Source organism: Opisthocomus hoazin, chromosome 20 (genome assembly GCF_030867145.1).
Source record: "Opisthocomus hoazin isolate bOpiHoa1 chromosome 20, bOpiHoa1.hap1, whole genome shotgun sequence".
Taxonomy (NCBI): Eukaryota; Metazoa; Chordata; class Aves; order Opisthocomiformes; family Opisthocomidae; genus Opisthocomus; species Opisthocomus hoazin.
The window spans coordinates 12018309-12036410 of NC_134433.1; the positions used below are offsets into that span (position 1 = coordinate 12018309).

Sequence of the window (18102 nt, forward strand, 5' to 3'; positions counted from 1 at the left end):
AGCACCTGCCCCGCTTATATTTTCTTCATATATATATTTTAGCTTTATAATATACACTTTATTTATGTGTATACACATCATACACACACCATATAGGAAGTCTCCTGGTCCTACAGCCCAGCAGTACGGCAGCGTGTTGGCAGCCTCCTCTTGCTTACATTAAAAAAAAAAAAAAGGAAAATCCACAGGTTGGTTGTTGCTGACCGACAAGGTTCAGCTGCCGGGGTGTCGTGCCACCGGTGAAAGCCGGCATGCCAGCTCCTGGCTGTGCCCACTGAGAGCCCGGTGACACAAAGCTGTGATAGAAGCCAAGAATGAAAACAAGCCCAGGGAGCCAGGGACCTTGTCTCTGCCCAGCCCAGGGACTTATCTACACCCCCTCTGCTTTCCCTGCTTGGGGAATTTGTTTTTTTTTTTCCCTCTCCAATCATAAAAGTGGAATTTGCCGTCAGGTGCCGCTCTCCAGCAGCTCCCAGCACCAGCACAGCTGCACGCCAGCCCCGTTTACCCCAGCGCTCGGCAGCCAGAGGCTTCATCTCTGCGCGGTGCCGGGCTGGAAATGTCAGCCGGATCCTCAAGCACCTCTTAACCTTCATGTCTTCGCGTCGAGTGTGGAGGGGGCAAATCCCCTGCAAGACCTGGGCTGTGAAGATGCTCTTCATATTCATGGGCAAGAGGGAGAAAAATAAAACAATTTGCTACTAAATTTAGCCTCAAATATCAAGTTTAAAAAATAAACTTCCTGGAAAGTTGTTGAAGGTCTATTCTGAAGGCCTGGAACCTGCCAGCTTGCTGCCTGCTCCACCGGTGCAGCCGGGCGTCTCGCAGGATGCTCACACCAGAGAGGAAAGTGTCCTTAAACACCCCATAAACCAAGGGACAACCCCCCCAGCCCCTCGGCAGGCGCTGAACCTTCGCTTGTTGCAGACCCCGACCACACTGGAGACGCCCGTCTCTCCCCGAACCCCAAAGCCTTCTCACACCCACAAAACCTTCGGGATGCAGACAAGGGAGCGTTTGGGGCAGAACCGTGTCATTTACTGCTCATGCCTGATCTGCGCCGATTATTGACGCTTCTTAGCCAGAACGGCTAAACCAGATATCAATATTTCATCAGGAGCAAAATGCAAGATGAGTTTGCTTTGCACACCCTTGCTCAGAAACCTGGCCGGGGCCCCCCAGCCGTCTGCCTGCCCCGGGCTGAGGGGCTTCAGGGGGCGAAGGAGAGCGTTTTACAGGGGAGCAACTCACACCTCGGTGCGATCTCAGCCTTCCCTTCTCGTGCGTCTCCGGGGCTAACAGCCACCCCAGCTGAAACCATGCCTTGTACCCAATTGCCTTGAAATTACCTTAAACTAATTAGATAAAGCACTCCAGTAATTTTATTGCAGTTTGGCCCTGCTGCGCATTGGAAGCGCATCCGGAAGGCGGCTGTCACTAGCAGACGTCCGACGCAGTTCCCCCAGCCAAGACCCAGGGCGCTGACTTCACCGTGCCCCTTCCCTGTGGCTCCCCCATCCTCGCGGACCCTCCAGGACCCCCGCATCGGGCAGGATTTTTTTTTTCCTCCAGCTCAGATTTTTTTGCAGCATCTGCAGCAGTTGCTCCTCTCCGAACGGCCTCCGTCACGAGATGATGTGGAGAGAGTGGCTCGAGAGCAGCCCTGAGGAGAAGGACTTGGGGGTACTGGTGGATGAGAAGCTCAACATGAGCCGGCAATGTGTGCTGGCAGCCCAGAAAGCCACCCGTATCCTGGGCTGCATCCAGAGCAGCGTGGACACAGGGCGAGGGAGGGGATTCTGCCCTTTTACTCCGCTCTCCTGAGACCCCACCTGGAGTACTGTGTCCAGCTCTGGAGCCCCCAACATAAGAAGGACATGGATGTGTTGGAGCAGGTCCAGAGGAGGGACACGAAGATGATCAGAGGGCTGGAGCACCTCTCCTACAAGGACAGGCTGAGGGATTTGGGGCTGTTCAGCCTGGAGAAGAGAAGGCTGCGGGGTGACCTTAGAGCAGCTGCCAGTGCCTGGAGGGGCTACAGAAGGATGGAGAGGGGCTTCTCACAAGGGTGGGTAGGGATAGGACAAGCGGGAACGGCTCTAAACTAAAAGAGGGCAGATTTAGATGAGATATTAGGAAGAAATTCTTCCCCATGAGGGTGGTGAGGCCCTGGCCCAGGTTGCCCAGAGAAGCTGTGGCTGCCCCCTCCCTGGCAGTGGCCAAGGCCAGGTTGGATGGAGCTCTGAGCACCCTGGGTTGGTGGAAGACGTCCCTGGTCATGGCAGGGGGGTTGGAATCAGACGATCTTTAAGGTCCCTTCCAGCCCAAACCATTCTGTGATTCTATGGCACTCTCTCGGCAGAGACCATCCCAGCGCATTGCCCGCCTTGGGTCAAACGCAACGTTCGCGTCCTCCCACCATCTACCAGGGCACGCCGAGTTCAGCGCAGGGGGAAAAGACCAAACACAGCAATTAAATCTTTGGAAGAAAACCTTATTTGGCCCTAAAGGAGAAGTTTTCAAAGGCTGGATCTTACTCTGCCATCTGCCAGAAGCCTTCGGCTTAGCCGGGGCTGCAGGTAGCTCCTCGGCGGTGGCAGCAGCTGCTCCCACCGAAGTCCCCGCTGGCTCATTATCGCGCCAGAGCTTCGCCCCGGTAAACAGGTCTAAGTAGCTGCAGAGGCGATGCAGAAGTGTCCTGAAGATGCCTTGCAGAAGGGATTCCTCCTGTCGGGGGGACAGATGGAGAAATCAGATACCGCAGGAGCTTCAGTGACGCCGTGTTCCAGGTCAGGCGGACAGAGACGGCGTTTCCGGATGCTGGAGCCGGGACACGGCAGCACCTGTGAGCAGAGCCCTTCCCGGCTCAGCTGCCTGGTTCAACCCAAATTCCTGGAAGAGCATGTGGGAACCAGGGGTATCTGGGAACACTGAAAGCAGTGCAAGAGGCACTGGCTTGCCCTCAGCGGGGCGATGACAATCGGGTGTTCGCAGCAAGCGCAGGAGATGGATTCTGAGCGGTTGTGGTGCTCTTGGAGGTGACAGCACACACACTAAATTAGATGTGCGACCACTGGAACGGAGAGAAAACCCTCCCAGCTCCCATCTTCCAGGTCTAGCAATGTTATGAATCCCTTTTCAAATTCTGTGTTTAGTGTTATGCTAAACAAGCAGGACTCTGAGTTTACCACACGCGCTACCAGGTCAGGCTTTGAAGGGCAGTAGCTTCCAGGTCCAGCTCTTGGAGCAGCCGGACATCTCCCCACGACGCTTCCTGCCCGGCTGGGGGAAACCGAGCTTTCGGGCGCGGCACAGCCCTAACCCTCACAGGCATTGCCAAAACTCTCCCTGAGTTCACCTCGACAGGACTTCAACCACCTCCTCAGCGACTCCTCTTTTTAAGAATTATTTTTGCACCTTTCTGGCTCTGAGATTTTGTCTCTCCCCTGTTGTTTTCCCGACCTTCTAAGTGTTTGTATCGGAGGAGGGAAGCCAGGCTGTGCCCGATGCATTCAGAGCTCAGGAGCCCCCACAGACCCTTCCCAAATTCCCTCGGGAACAAGCACCCACCCCGTGGCTCCCGGTGCTGCTGGCCACCGCCACGCAAGCCCCACGCACTCGCACTGCATCAAACCAGCAGAAGAGGCAGAGGGACCAGGTCTCTCTTTCTCTTTTTTTTGATTTTTATTTTTCCTGTGGACAAAAAAAAAAATTAAGAAATATTTAAAAAAAAAAATACTAGTTCATACCCGTAGCAGTGTTTATAATCAGTCTGTGGTTTAATGAAATGCAGCAGCAATTCCCAGTTCTCTCCCCAGTGAGCCCAGCAAACATTTCTGTTTGGTTTCTACGGGAGCGGCAGTCCCACGGAGACGTCTTTCACATCGTAAGCTTAGAGAGAATTCACAAGTGTCTGTATAAAATGTTAACTTTGGGCTGTAACAAACCAGGCTCGCGACTAAACAGATTCAAAGCTTCTGCTCCAAAGACAAGAGACGTCAGAGACGGAAGATCCCTCGTGGAAGGGTTTACACCACTTCCATGTTTGTCCCTCCCAGGATCGAACGTCCACCTCCAGGCGGGAAGGGAGCTGCCAGGAAGCATCAGGATAACAATATTCTGCTAAATCAGCCTGGTACCGTAACAGGGCATGTTTCGGTGCTGAAGAGGCAGCGTGAATAGTTCAGGAAAACATCTGAAAATACCTGAGCCTCTGCTCAAGGAGCAGAACCACCACCTGCGAGCACCCAGGACCCACTGGGGAACAGCAGCCCTGTTCCAAGCCAGAGGTCAGGAAGCCCCTGACTCTCAGATGAGCAGACGGACGGACGGGCCAGCCGAGCGCTGTGAACCCCAAGGGCAGGCGACCGTCTGTGCCGGGGTCCCGGGCAGAGCCCAGAGTGAAGCTGCATCCCCGGCCTTGAGGTTACTTTTAGTTCTACACTGGACAGAGCGAGAAACGAAATTGCCTGTGGAGAAAGGCTCCCAGGAGCACAGCCCTGCCACGCACCTCGTCTGCTCGTCCCTTTGCCCCTTCGCCCCGTGGTGAGCAACAGGGCCATGGCAGGATCCCCATGCCGGGTACCTACACCGCGTGTTCGGTGTCTGCTCTCAAAAGTTGTACCTGGGAAGGTGGCAGGCCAGCATTTGTGTTTCTCTTCACAGAAGATGTAGTGGGGAAGAGAAGGAAGGAGAGCCCATCAGCAACAGGCTGCTGCAGCAGAGAAGGGTTGGTTTAAACAAAAATCTGACTTCTAGAACACAAGGAAATATTTTGGTGTATTTTAATGGTAAAATGGTTCCTGTTCTTCAAGCAGCGTCCCACCTGGATGAGTCTCGGGAGTATTTCTGCTTCCCGGTCCTGCAGCACCGGGGCAGTCTCAGAGGCCGCGGCTCTACCTGCGACTGCCCGTGCGGAACCACCCCCAGCACCCGAGAGCTGCTGCCACCACCACCAACACCTCCCCAGCCTGGAAACCGCTGCCACAAACACCACTACACGGGACTCCACTCGGTCTCTCTCTCAGGAGAGGAGCAAGAGGAAAAAATTAACTTTTAATAACAGTCTGGGTTGAGAGTTGTAGCAGGCTACTGAACAGAGGAGATGCCAAGATTTTATTTAGTAAAAAGGTATGTATTCAGGTAGCAGAACACCTTACAGTGACTAACTCGGCAGGAAGGGTTAAAGTCATAGCACAGCCCTAGATCGATTCGGGGAGGAGGACGGGGGAGACGACGGGGAGACTGTAAGGGAAGCAGCGTCAGACTCGAACCTTGGCTTCCGGTAGGATGTATTCAGAAAAATATTGCATGAAAAGCCTCAGGATTTTCGTTCTTTCATAGATGTATATTTACCAGTTTCCACAAAGACTGCAGGAATACGATTATAAACAACAAATTAGGACTTCATGTTGCTATCATTTGGCATAACACAATCAGGCAATTTTTCCTTTTTAAATATAAGGCAACACAAGCCAACACATAATTTAATCCGTCTTTAGTCAAATTGCTTAACTTTGCTAAAGAGTTACCACTAAAGAACGGTTTATAGTACACTTAAAAGAATTTAAATAATGACATGATATAAGTGTACTAACTTACGCAAGGAGTCGGAAAACGTACTCTGCTAAGCTTTGAAACCTAAATATTTGTTACAGCCCAGGACTACACGTCTAAATTAAAAAAATACAAATAAATGTTTTCTAATTTTTCCATTTACGAAAAACTTTTAAGAGTCTCTAGCCAACTATGACGTCACTTCAAAACTTGTTATTTTTTTTTTTTTAAATTTTGTATGATGTCTTAAGATTTTAAATCATGCTCGTTAAGGAAAGTTCAAGGAGCAAATACTTAAGGCTTTGTTTTTCAAAGGGCTGTGAGGGAGGCCAGTGGATGGCAGAGGCCAGTGGGTTCACCCATACACAATGCTACTCAAACCCACACTACCAGGCGACATTCATACAGAAATATTACACTTAAAAGTTACAGTGTAGAGCAATATTTTTAGCCAGTGTACATATAAAGAATCAATGCATTTTTTAATTTTTTTTTTTTTTTAATTTCCAAACTTGATTGTGATCATTATGTTCAAGTATTAGTCTCATTAACAGAGATGAGAAATCTTCTACTTACAACAAATTCGGCCATTAGAAAGGAAAGGTATGCTTCGGTACACCGAGGAGCACAAGACGCTGAGGTTACTCGGTAGTTAGTGTCCTATGGCCACTGCCTCGTCTAGCTGCTGGAAGCGATGTGGGAAAGGAACAGAAGCAGTTAGGCACTGAGACCCTGGGAAAAAGGGATGTTATAAATAGCTTCGCTAATTCCCAGAGAGGAGAATTGTTCCATTAAATCTGCCGCGGCGTTTTGATGGAGAAGAATATGGGACCGTCGGTCCCACAGTGGCTCGTGCGCAGAGCTTTGGCTTCAGATCAACCGCCTCCCGTCCCGTCGGTACTGCTGCCGGCATGGGACTGTGCCACGCCGCCCTGCACGCCCGCTCATTGCACCGGAGACGAGCTGGAGTTACGTCTCCTCGCCCTGAAATTAATTCTAGCTACTGGGGAAGCAGCTGAACCCTTTTTGGAGTTGTCAGTGGGTCTGGATTCCCTTCGTATCAGGGCAGCCAGACTCCTAGCAGCGAGGGGTTCAGACAAAGTTAGCTGTTACACTGGCGAAAGGGGAGCGGGGAAGGGAAATACGCTGCAGAAAAAAGGCAGCTACCTACAGCAGCTATACTGCCTACGTCCCAAAACCACCATTCCCTCCTCCTCCATACCCTGTCTGCAAAAAAAAGTGTCAGAAAAATCTGCTAGAGACTTTTGACTTTGGACAAAGTCTAAACAAGAAATGCGGGCGTCTTGGCGAGAAACAGCTGAAAAGCTTCTTCCTACATCAATGCCTAAATACATACCCCTAGCTAGCTCTTCTCAAATGTAGGCTTCTTTTTCTATTACATAGGCCTCTAGACAGTGCAAATGGTCAATGTTTAATGCATTAATGAAATGGGCTTTCGCGTTGAAAATAAGCCCCGCTTCCTGACAAATTCTGTTGCTCTTAATCTTCAGAGGAAATTGAGATGGAAATTTAAGCAGCTACGCTACCTCGCTCTTGACGGAGCTGGTGAACAGATGCCACTGCGAAACCCTGCAGCAACTCAACATCAGTCCAGCAAGTAGCTACCAAGCAGAAGGCGAAAGCTGCACAAAGGGGATTCTGCGGTGAGGAAACAGCTGTGGCGTGAAGTAGTGTAATGAAATTCTTTGAAAGAAAAGGCATGTTAAATATTTGATGCGTAAAGGAGATAGATAACAGGTAAGCAAAGCTTTTAAGTATACAGTATGTTTTCTTCCATTGGTTACTATAATGATCACACAAGTTTGCAAGTTAAAAATGCCTTGCTTATTAATTAAAATTAAGACTAAACCTATAATTTTTGTCTGTGAAAGTGACTGCAGCCTATCTATACCCTGGATGTTGAATATGAAGATTTCGACTATCGGTTGGTTCAGGTGCTCGGTTCATGGGAGGCCGATGGACTTTTCCCAGCACGGCCATGCTCTGATCTCTGAAGCAGGACTGCTGGAAGTCCCCGCTCAGGTAATCCATGGTCTGCATCACATTATTCTGGCTGGATGGGCCAGCTCCAGCTCTGTAATGAGTCCCTCCTGCACAATCTAGCGGCGCTCCTGCTGGCTGTCCCCCGTGGAAAGGCATGGCAAGGTCCTGGGACCCAGAGCTGTCACTGTTGGGCGTGGGCAGAATGTTATTCCAGAGGGGCTGGAAATAGTGCCCATTGGTATATGGCAAGGGTCCCTGCAACCCATTCACAGGCGGAGAAGGCGTGGGCTTCTCGATGGGGGGCTTCAAGCTGAACGACTGGCCCATGCACAGTTCTTGAGGGTAGTTTGAAGTCTTGCCAGGAAAACTTTGCCCTGCGATCTCTCTCTGAGGGTGCTTCCCTGCGAGTCCAGCAGGCCCAGCAGCATCCCCACACATTTGCTGCAGATGCGCAAGCTGGTGCTGGTTCCACGCTACCGATTTGATTTCGTTCTGGTACGCGGGCGGCACCCTGTTAATATTCACCATGGGCACATTAACAGAGGCAGGAGGAATAGCAGCAGCAGCATGATCTACAGGGTTTACTACACAGGAAGGCATGGGTGTAGGGACATTGTGAGTAGATACCCTGGTACTTGCATTGATAAGCAGGTTGCGACTTATAGGGCTGGGGTTTGCAATCTGTCCCTCACAGACTGAGGTAGTGCTAATGCCAGCTCTGGCCTGGCAGAACTGGTTAATCTGGTGCACAATGCTGCTCAGGTCCGGTGGCTGGTTCTGCTGCAGGGTGGCAGCCATAGAGAGGGGAATGGTTGAGGTAGACACGGTCACATTCGGCGGCGCGTCTGCATCCGGCATCTTTCTGCTTCCATGTAAACCTGGCTGCAGCAAAGGATTCGGGGGGTGCTGCAGAGTCTGGTGTGCCATGGTCTGAGGATGCTGCAAGCCCTGCGGCTGCTGCATATTCTGAGGGTGCGGCAGCGTCTGTGGCTGCGGTATCCCCTGAGGGTGCGGTAAGCTTTGTGGCTGTGGTATACCCTGAGGGTGCTGCAAAGTCTGTGGCTGCGGTATACTCTGGGGGTGCGGCAAAGTCTGTGCATGCTGGAGAGCCTGCTGGCGAGCAAGCGCCTGGGGGTGGGTTAAAGTGCTAGGTGCAACGTATGGTGTGGAAGGGGGATTCATCATCGCTTCCGGCAGCAGACGCGTGCGTGTCCCGTCAAAGTCTTTGATAATTCCTTTCGCTGGAGATTTGACTATCGCCAGGAGGCCTGTTTTCGTGGCGGCCTGAGATGGGTAGGGACTGTACCTCTGGCCCGAAGTATCAAGTCCGTTCACAGTACGGCGTATGTGTTTCCTCTGGGGAACCTTGACACTGTTTGGAAAAATTTTTATAGTCAGTGGATTGTTGGCGACCTTCTTAGCATAAGCATCCAATTCTGCTGGGGTAGGATACTGTGCAGATCTCATTTTCTGTGTAGTGTCCCCTGCGGAGAAAGGAAATTTGTCAATACCAATCCTGGTAAGCAAGGAATCAACCCCAGGGCAAGAGAGTTGCACAACAAGGGTAGGAAATCTCCAAGGAATCAAAAGGCAAGAACTTCATCTTCCCAGACCAGTGGATCGCGTACCAGATACCTCATTCCCTTTATTACCTGGTGACCAACACAACCCCCAGTTCAGCTTAAGGCAAGACCTGCCCAGGGGAGCAAAACAAAACCAGTGTTTTCATCAGAGGATGTTTACAGTTGGACAAAAGCAGGTAACATGCTATAAAACATTGGATTGTCTCCAGCTTGAAATATTTCTTACAGCTTGCAGTGGTGGGCTAGTTTCTATTCTCTTAATTTAAGGCTGCCTCCCCACAGCTCTTCAAGCCATTCTCAGTATCTTTACCGTGTAATTCAGAAATCAGAAAGTTCTGGATTAAACATTAAACCCATGTAATGCGGTGGTGGGAACCATCCGAAGCACTTCAGCTCAAGCCTCCGTTTACATCTGAGTTCTCTTCTTCAAGGTGCTTGAAAGCACCTTGCGTGTCCTTCTGTCCATTAGGAAGCCTTTGTCAGTCCAAGTTCGGCAAATGGAATGAGGCCACACGTGCATTGTTTTACAGCTTGCATTATTTCTTCAGCTGAATTTCCAGTGTGGCACCTTGCTAAGGACAGCATCCTAATATCACATGGCAAAATTACATGATTACCCCACAAGATTAAAAACATGCTGTTCCCCAGACACAGACAAAAGACTTCTGGAGACAGGGGTGTGGTTTCACTTACTCCGATTCACCAGATACCTACCTCGCCTGCAAGCTCAAACTGCTTCTGGAAAGAATTTCAGAAATCTAGGGAAAAGCTTGTGTGCCTCTCGCTATAATCATATTCCAAGCAGCGAGGTGGGCCATTCCCCTACCACAGCTCTGCTGCTGAACTCCTATGGGACTACTGCTTTAGAAGTGTTTTTATAATCTTCAAATAATGGCTTGCAGCTTTGACAATCCGATTTTGCTTCTGCTTGCTCCCCCCCCCCCCCCCCCCCCCCAACCTTGCAAACAGTTTACTGGAAAAAAACGCCCATACTTTTTGCTAAAATTTTCAGCATCCCCATGCCATCTGCTGCTGTGCTGAAAGAACGGGAAACACGGCAGCCAGCTCCTCCAGAGCCCAAGAGCATCCCAGCCCCTCATCTGGCCCTCCGACCCAAGGAAATCTAACGTTCCAGCAGAAAGCTTGACGGTCCCAGGCAAACAGCCCTTCCTCTTGAAAATCCACCTCTGACTCTTTTAAGCAAATAGCCTCCAAAAGGCTCCTGAACACTGCTTGAGTCCGAGAACCAGCCATCTCTCTCTTTGCAACCTGCAGCTTCCAGTCTTCATCGGTGAGGGAGAGCAGTACAGCTCTAACAGCACTCACTTTCAAAAAGTAAAGGCCAGAAAATGGAAAATAGGATGGATACCAAAAGAAGGATAATTACAGAAATATTAAATATATCTTCTGTGAAATGAGAGGCTTTGAGTCCTGTGTCTCCAGCACACCACGTACCACAGCGCCGGTTACACCCTCACTCTCTGTGCCATCCACACACATACCCCCCTTTCCCTCGGTCAAAGGAAACGCTCATTTGATATGAACCTGAACACCCTCTCTGTTCCTAGCCCTGTACCTGTGGCTGCAGGCAGGTGGTTTCTGTCTGGCCTTTTGAGCAAGCTGCAATGCTCCCAACGGAGAGAAGACCGTCCAAATGGACTCTGCCACTACCATTTTGCCTCAACAGCCAAGGCCTTCAGGAGCTTCTCAACCTTTATTTTCAGCATTGCCCACACCCATTAAGTTCTGTTTCTTCCCCAAGAGATGTCCCTTGCTACTCCCCATGAACCAGGGAGGAAACATCAACAATGGACGAAGGAATCCACTCCTGCCTGTATTATGGTTTATGTTACAGTTACGGCCATTGTCACATAAAGCTTTCTTTTTTAGATGAAAAGTTAAGTAGATACTTTAAGACACCATCAAAATCCCCTAACCTAGTTCACATTTCTACAGGTATATCAGCAAATTAGGCAGTCAATATAAACACTGAACAGATACACTAAATATTCTTTTACTCAAGCATCTATTTTTCTGTCACACGGGAACTGCGATGGAAGCTTTCAGAGAGCAGCTAAAACATCAGTGTTTGAATAGGCTGCAGCTATTGGTTACAACACATCTGTAATCCCGAATCTGCAAGAACTCCTTTCTCTGACGAGAGAAAATAACCCTTCAGTTAAACGACGTACCAACGTCAAGTTTGGCATCCTACCAAAGGGCAAACCATCTCTTAAATCCCTTGGACAGAATCTTCTGAAACCAACCACCATTTCAAACAGAGCCTGTTTTACATACAGCTAAGATTATGCTCCTTTTACTATGGACTAACTCAGCTATCCTACTTAGACCTGACCAAGGCGATGTATTTCCAAGGTTTCCCACGTGTTGTGCTTCACTAATAGTTCCACAGGCAAGATTTGATGACTAGAATAAATAAGGCAGCAAAAAATTAGGAGAAAATAGAAAGACATTACAGGGCAAGCAAGAGTGTGAATATCCCATGCAAGTATCCTACAAACCAGTAAAGAACAACTAGGTCTGGTCACGAAGTGAATGAAAAACCAGCTAGAATAGACTGAAAAGAAAATGCTGGTATTAGAATACACTCATCATTTGTGTGCAGCTGCAAGAATTCTGGATCGGGCCATAAAATGACGAGGAGGATGGCAGATGAACAAGCTACACTGAGAAAACAAAGTTACCTAAAGGTAAATGCAAGGCAGAATACTTTTGTTGAAAAGTAATTTCATGTTTACTATAAGATAAAGCTGTGCATATGAGCAATTACCCCAATAAATTGGTGAGCTGCAAGTTCACACTCCCACTAATCCCGTGGCAACCAATTCATCTGGTCGTATTCCTGTGCGCGTCTCACCACTGGAGTTATTTTTATCATGAAAGGAGATGTATTTCTCTGCCTCACCTCAGCACTAATGTAACATCTTTTAAGTGCATTTCACATTAAGGCTTTAAAACCCACTGCTTTTAAAACTGCCTATGGATAAATCTTCATGAACATTAAAATACAAACAGGCCGTCAGGATGCCTACCCTAATGAGAGCATCTGTGTTGGGACAAGCAAAAAAACCAGCTGTGCCCATCCTTCTGCACAAAAATCTCAACTGCAGCAGTTTCTCTATAGGCTTTATAGAAAGAGCCCTCACCCCTAGAAATAACTCGATTTTACCTGATGACTCCACATTCAGTCCCAACCTGCTCTCCTCTCTTTTGTGTCCCCCGTCCCCCCGAGCTCTCAAGCAGCACCTTTCACCTTGACCTTGCACCACTGTCACAAAAAAATCACCCTTTATCTCCCAGGCCCTGCGGCACTGCCGTGATGTCCAAAAGCGGCTGCGGACACTGACCAAATGGTCTTGACTCAAGTACCCTGACTGACTAGCCACATTTACACTGGAGTCACCAGGAGGAAGGAGAGAATATCAATACAGAGTCAGTGAGAAATCCCCTGCATGGACAAGGACAAATTTCAGGGTTAGCCTGAAACCTCCTGTGATGGAGGCTGGAATTCAAAGAAAAATACTGAAATTGGAAGTCCCGGAGTGATCAATTTCTAAAGCAAGAAAATACGTGCATATTTATCTACAAAACTCCTACTGCACACACCACCTTTAAGAAAAATGCCCTTTATTTGAAAGTGAATAAGAAAAAAGATAATTGAGCTAATGTGGATTTTTAAGCATTAATAAAAAGCCTGATCCAGAAAACTACACTTTAAAAATTATTAATACAAACACTGTAAGTCTAAATAAAGGCTACCATGTGGAGTTCTGTGCCTTTTACAAAAGCAATAGCACTATTATTAAAACGTGCTTCCAATCCCCCATCAAAAGTCACAAGTCACCGTTCATTAAAAATGCTCATTAACTCAGCTTTCCTTTGGCCAGGGGCTAGGCTACTTGTGCATATACAATATGGAGAGAAACGCACCAATTAATCTTGCACACATCTGCAGCAGGGGTGAACAGGGTCTGTATGAGCAGTTTCATTTTCCATATAAATCAGAACAAACTGGAACAGCTGAGCATTACCACTGCCAGCCAGTGCCTGCCAGCTACTTTATGTCCTAAATTCTTTTAAATGCAGTACCCAAAGCTCTTCACTAAGCAGGATACAGCATTGCTTTCAGCATGGGGATAAGCAGTTCTCAGAAACAGCATCAGATACCATCAGGCTAAGAAACTGCCCACATACCAGCACGCTGCCGTAAATGTGTAATTAGCAAATACCTGATCTATGCACAGCTACCCTCACATGAACCTCAGCAATTTGCTTTCAGAACTAAGCTTCCCAAGCCACCAAAGGAACTTCATGTAATACAAGGACCTAAGCACGTCCTCACCACAACATCCTACCTTTTGAATAAGCGCGTTTCGGTCAGCAAAGCTCAAACTGGAAATGGAAAAGACAAAGGAGGGGAACGCCAAGTTTCACACCATCCGCTGAATCCTTTCTGTGAGTAAAGATTTTTACTATTGCCGAAAGTGTCATTACAATTGCCAAGCCCGTGGAGTCAGCATAAACGCCAGGCAAGTGCTAGGGGGGAGCACGAGTGTATACGTGAACAGTGTCATTCACCTCCAGCAGGACTGTAAGCACGTCACCCTTAATTGCACAATTACCTTACCTATTTTCAGTAGCATCACAGGTCTTAACACAGTAACAATTTTAGCTGTAACTGGAGTGTAAATTACTTGGTTTTAAAGAGCAATGAGTCCACCAAGCAAACTGAGGGTACAGAGATCTCCCAATGCGCATTTCAAATACAAGAGACAGGCCACAGCCCTAAAACACGGATCATATGTAGAAACCTTGCTGTTTCTGAAATTTCAGCTGAACAATCAACGTGCAACTTCAGTGATAATGAGGAGAGACAGAGTACAATTTAAAAAAAACTCTAGCCAGTAAACTTACATTCTCAAGCCTAAGTTCTTCTTCAAAATACTACTACGACTATCAAAAAAATGACTGAAGTTAAAAAAGAATTATCAGAGTACTCTGCAGACACATATTCAGAGGCACCAAAGAGACATCAGAAAGAAGATGGAAACTTTGAACTTTAGTAATTAGGGCTAGATCACTAATATTTGCAGTATATGCCCCAGGTATGTAGAACAACAGAGCTGCTGACCTCAAAAGGTTTGCATTAGCCTGATCCAACTTCTACTGGTGTCTACGAGTAATTAAATGAATGGAAGTGAAAAAGGGCCAGGAAAAAGTTGTTAAGAAGCAAGTCAGCTGGCAGACTTTTAGCACAAAATGTTTTCAGCAAAGAGGCACAAATCTCACAGAAACCTCACTTGCATTTTGTCTTGCTGTGGTCAAAATTAACCTTTATAAAGCCAGGAAGGGGGGGAGAGCTTGCTGCACACACATGAACTTCCACAGCGATTTCTGAGAGCCATTATTGATGGATGCCTTGAAGACATAACAAAAGAAAGACTCTAACTTTAAATAGTTTTTCCACTGTATCCTAAATGTTTACGTCACAGCTGTACCAGAGCCAGATTTAACAGTTAACCACATCCTGCAGACAAAACGTCACTCACATTTCTGAAGTCCAGTGTTCATCTGCGTGTAAGAAAGAAGCTGAAAGGAGAGGTCACCTGGTCCTGGCAGACAGGCCAGCATGGTAGACAGGCACTAACACAACATGGGGCATTCACTCCTCTGCACACTGCAACAACAGAGAGACAATTCAAAGTTATAATACAAGGATGAACAGAGAAAAGAAAGTGGCAAAGAGCCATCCCTGGGTGAAGGCCTGACCAAGCACAGATGCGCGACTGCTGCTCCAGCCCTTGCTGCATCTTGTAACAGCAACGGAAATACTTCAAGAAGTGGGTCATCTGCAGGGTTAAAACTAAAACAGCCGTCTCGCTCTCCTCTGCTGCTCGACACAGAGGATAGTCCATAACTCTGTCCTCAAATTTCAAAGGTGGTTGTTGTGAATAGTAAAGAAACCATCGTCATTCATTTTACTATATATTGAAATGCGCTGGCTATCTACCAGGTATAGCCAAAGCAAGTCCTCCAGAGAAATCCTGTCAACTGCTCTTTTACATTTAATAAAAAGGCACGGCATGCATAAATTGAAGGGAAAGTATGCAGCACTCTGCCTTGTGGCAAGATTAAGCTGCATGCTACAGCTTGTAATTTCTGTGGTCCATTAGGCTGAAAGATGAATGGCTACACCTTCCTTCATTTCATAGGAGGCTTGCTAACCTGCGCGGCTCTGGGTTAGACAAACGACAAGACGTGCCTTCTGCACAAAGGAGCTGCAGAGGTGCCACTGTCCTCCACTACAGAGGTTCAGCACTCAGGAAATCAAACCTTGAAACGAATGCATGGAGCACTACAGCTCTTTATATACAAACGCTGCACAGCTACCCTCAAATCCCATCACTGGCGTACGAAGTGGGGGCTCCCAGCAACAAAGCTAACTCAGGCTCAAAGTCTTCCAACACTACTAGAATTATGGAGAGAAATTTAAGTTGGAACCATGTCTCTGGAGGTGCCCTGCTCCAAGCCCCTGCTCAAATCCCCCCTGCCGCAGCCACTGGAGCAAGCCGCAGCCTGCCACGAGCACTTTAGAAAGCTCTGGGAAATGGGGCGGCTGAGCAAAGCAGTAGAAAGCAGTTGACCTGTCCTCTTTGCCCAGATCTCCACAAGCATCAGTGCCGCTATACAGGGAGTGGTTTTGCCAAAATACCTAAGGAGCAGTTAGAAAGGCCTTGGGGCTTGTTATATGACCCCCAAAACATGGAAAGAGTGGAAGGTTTCAAAAGTTATAGGCTGATTTAATTTCAGTCATCGTTTCACGAGCCCCAGTTAAAACAACTGGGGAGGCATTCAAAGATCAAGACAGGTGAAGCAGAAAGCTCGAGACTGACATGAGAAGCCACGGCTGCAGAAACCCCGCAGAGGGCACTTCTGAAAGAGTCGCGCTGCCGAGGACAGCATAAGCGATGTGAATGAAACCTTTGGATGACACCCAATGTGGCACCATCAGGGCTGTGCCCTGGACAGCACCACTGCCTTCACGCTCCAGAAAGCTCCAAACCCCGATTTCTCTGCAGGGATGTTTTAAAGACTTTAATTTGAAACCTAACCTCAGGCCACTGTTAGAAGTCAGACCGCCCAAGGAATAATTGCACCAATACAGCAAACAGCGTGGACTTAAAGCTTTCCAGTAGCACAGCAATTACTCACTGTGTAGAACTCATTAGCTCTGCGTTTATATGCATCTCCTCGGTTCAACACGTAAACACTGATTGTATCAAAGGCCAAAAAATCTATACAAATATTAATTTACAAAAACTTCTGCATCTTCACTGTGCGAGCGCTCTCAAAAGCTGACCGGGTGTTGCTGAGCAAGGCCATTGGGTGCCACTGTAACAACTAAAAACAGTTTTGGACACTGAATGTCAGCTTGACAACTCCGTGCTATTGCCCATTCACCCCATCCATTTGGAGTAACAGCAACTCAGTGAGAAACACACACACAACCTCACCAAGCTGCAGGGCCAACAGCGCACCGACCAACAGAACATCATTCTCCATTTCATCCCGAGGAGACAGTAACGATCTGTGCTACCAGAAGTCCAAGATATGTAGTTGTAAAACCTTTTCAAATAAATCTAAACCCGGATTTTCTTCTCACCCTCTGTAGAGGTAGAATTCTTTGAGTCTTTCAGAAGGTGTTCAGAAAGGACAACTGAAGACCTGTCATATCCACAATTTAAAGGAATTGCTTTAGGAACTGAAAAGATACTCAACCTTTACAGATGAGATTCACTCATGACTGTAAGCGAGCAGTGTTCAGTGAAACTTTGCAGACAGCCTGTGGGCAGCAGTTTCTCATCCCAAATCACGCCCAGCAAGGCCAAAAAGACAAAACAAGAATTCAGCTCCTTTTCATCAGAAGAAAAAACCACTATGAGTTGCCAGAGCCTTACGTGAGTAAGCAACAGAAACACTCAGAGTCAGCAAGAAAAAAAAAATAATTATGTTTTCCTTTTTTTCTCATTTCATCAACTTCAGAAGACTGGCAAAACCAAGACCAATTTCTCAGTGAAAAGCAGACAAACAAAATTAAGAGTCTTCATCGTAGTCAGAAAACCATCAGATCACACCCTTCTCATATACATCTAAGCATCTACCTTTCACTCTAGTAACGTCTGACGCCAGCCCAGGATTACTTCCCATCCCTGCACAACCAAAGGAGCTCGGTGTCTACAACATTACTTCACCAACGCCAAGTTTGTGTGCAGCCCTGAAAGCGAGAAAAGTGCTCTGCAGCACAGCATGGCACTCATCGTGCTCTTTGACTGAACAAGTAGCACTTTGACAGCAAGACATGCGTAGGGTTTGCTCACCTGCTCCGTCATTAATGCTCATTATAGCCTGAACGTGGTGACTCTTTTGAGTAAGCCTCTTGCTGAAGTGCCACGGAGAGGCTCAGCGCCACAAACACACGAATAAACAGGATAATGGCACATTAGGAGAGAGAACAAGTGATTAAGAGTGATCACAGCATTCAACTCAGAATAGCCAGAGTTCTGCGATACGACAGCAGTATTTCCTTGAAGGTCAAAACATGTACTTACAGAAGCTATTGCTCCAATACAGAGAGTAATGTTTTAGAGAGGGCTATAAAGGCAAGTTGTTTCTGCAGGCAGATAATCATTTTAGGCAATGCCAAAGATTCATAAAAGACTGGGGTGGCAATAACCATTTTAAAGCAAATATTGGACTTACAAAAATCATTTTAAGTAGAAGCATAAAATCATTCTTTTAGCTTGATTTGCAATAACCAAATTGATGCCATTTAGGTCACTGCTGAGCATTAAAAAAAGAAATTCAGACTTATATAGAAGTGCTGACCATAACTCCATCACTGAATTCCATATTATAATTAGAGTCCTGCTCCAATTTT

At 47.5% G+C, this 18102-nt stretch overlaps 1 protein-coding gene across 2 annotated transcripts in view; it reads right to left on the reverse strand.

Annotated features, from left to right (window-relative positions):
• Positions 1–7273: 7273 nt before the first annotated feature.
• Positions 7274–18102, reverse strand: part of FAM222B (family with sequence similarity 222 member B) — a 34356-nt gene continuing 23527 nt past the window's right edge. The window contains exons 2-3 of one of the 2 annotated variants that reach the window (XM_075439881.1): positions 14714–14841; positions 7274–9044 (exon numbers count right to left, since the gene is read on the reverse strand). In XM_075439881.1, coding sequence (XP_075295996.1) covers positions 7459–9044; positions 14714–14795 — 1668 coding nt within the window. In that variant the 5' untranslated portion in view covers positions 14796–14841 and the 3' untranslated portion in view covers positions 7274–7458. The remainder of the gene's footprint in view (positions 9045–14713; positions 14842–18102) is intronic. The other variant, XM_075439882.1, reaches the window with a different exon arrangement.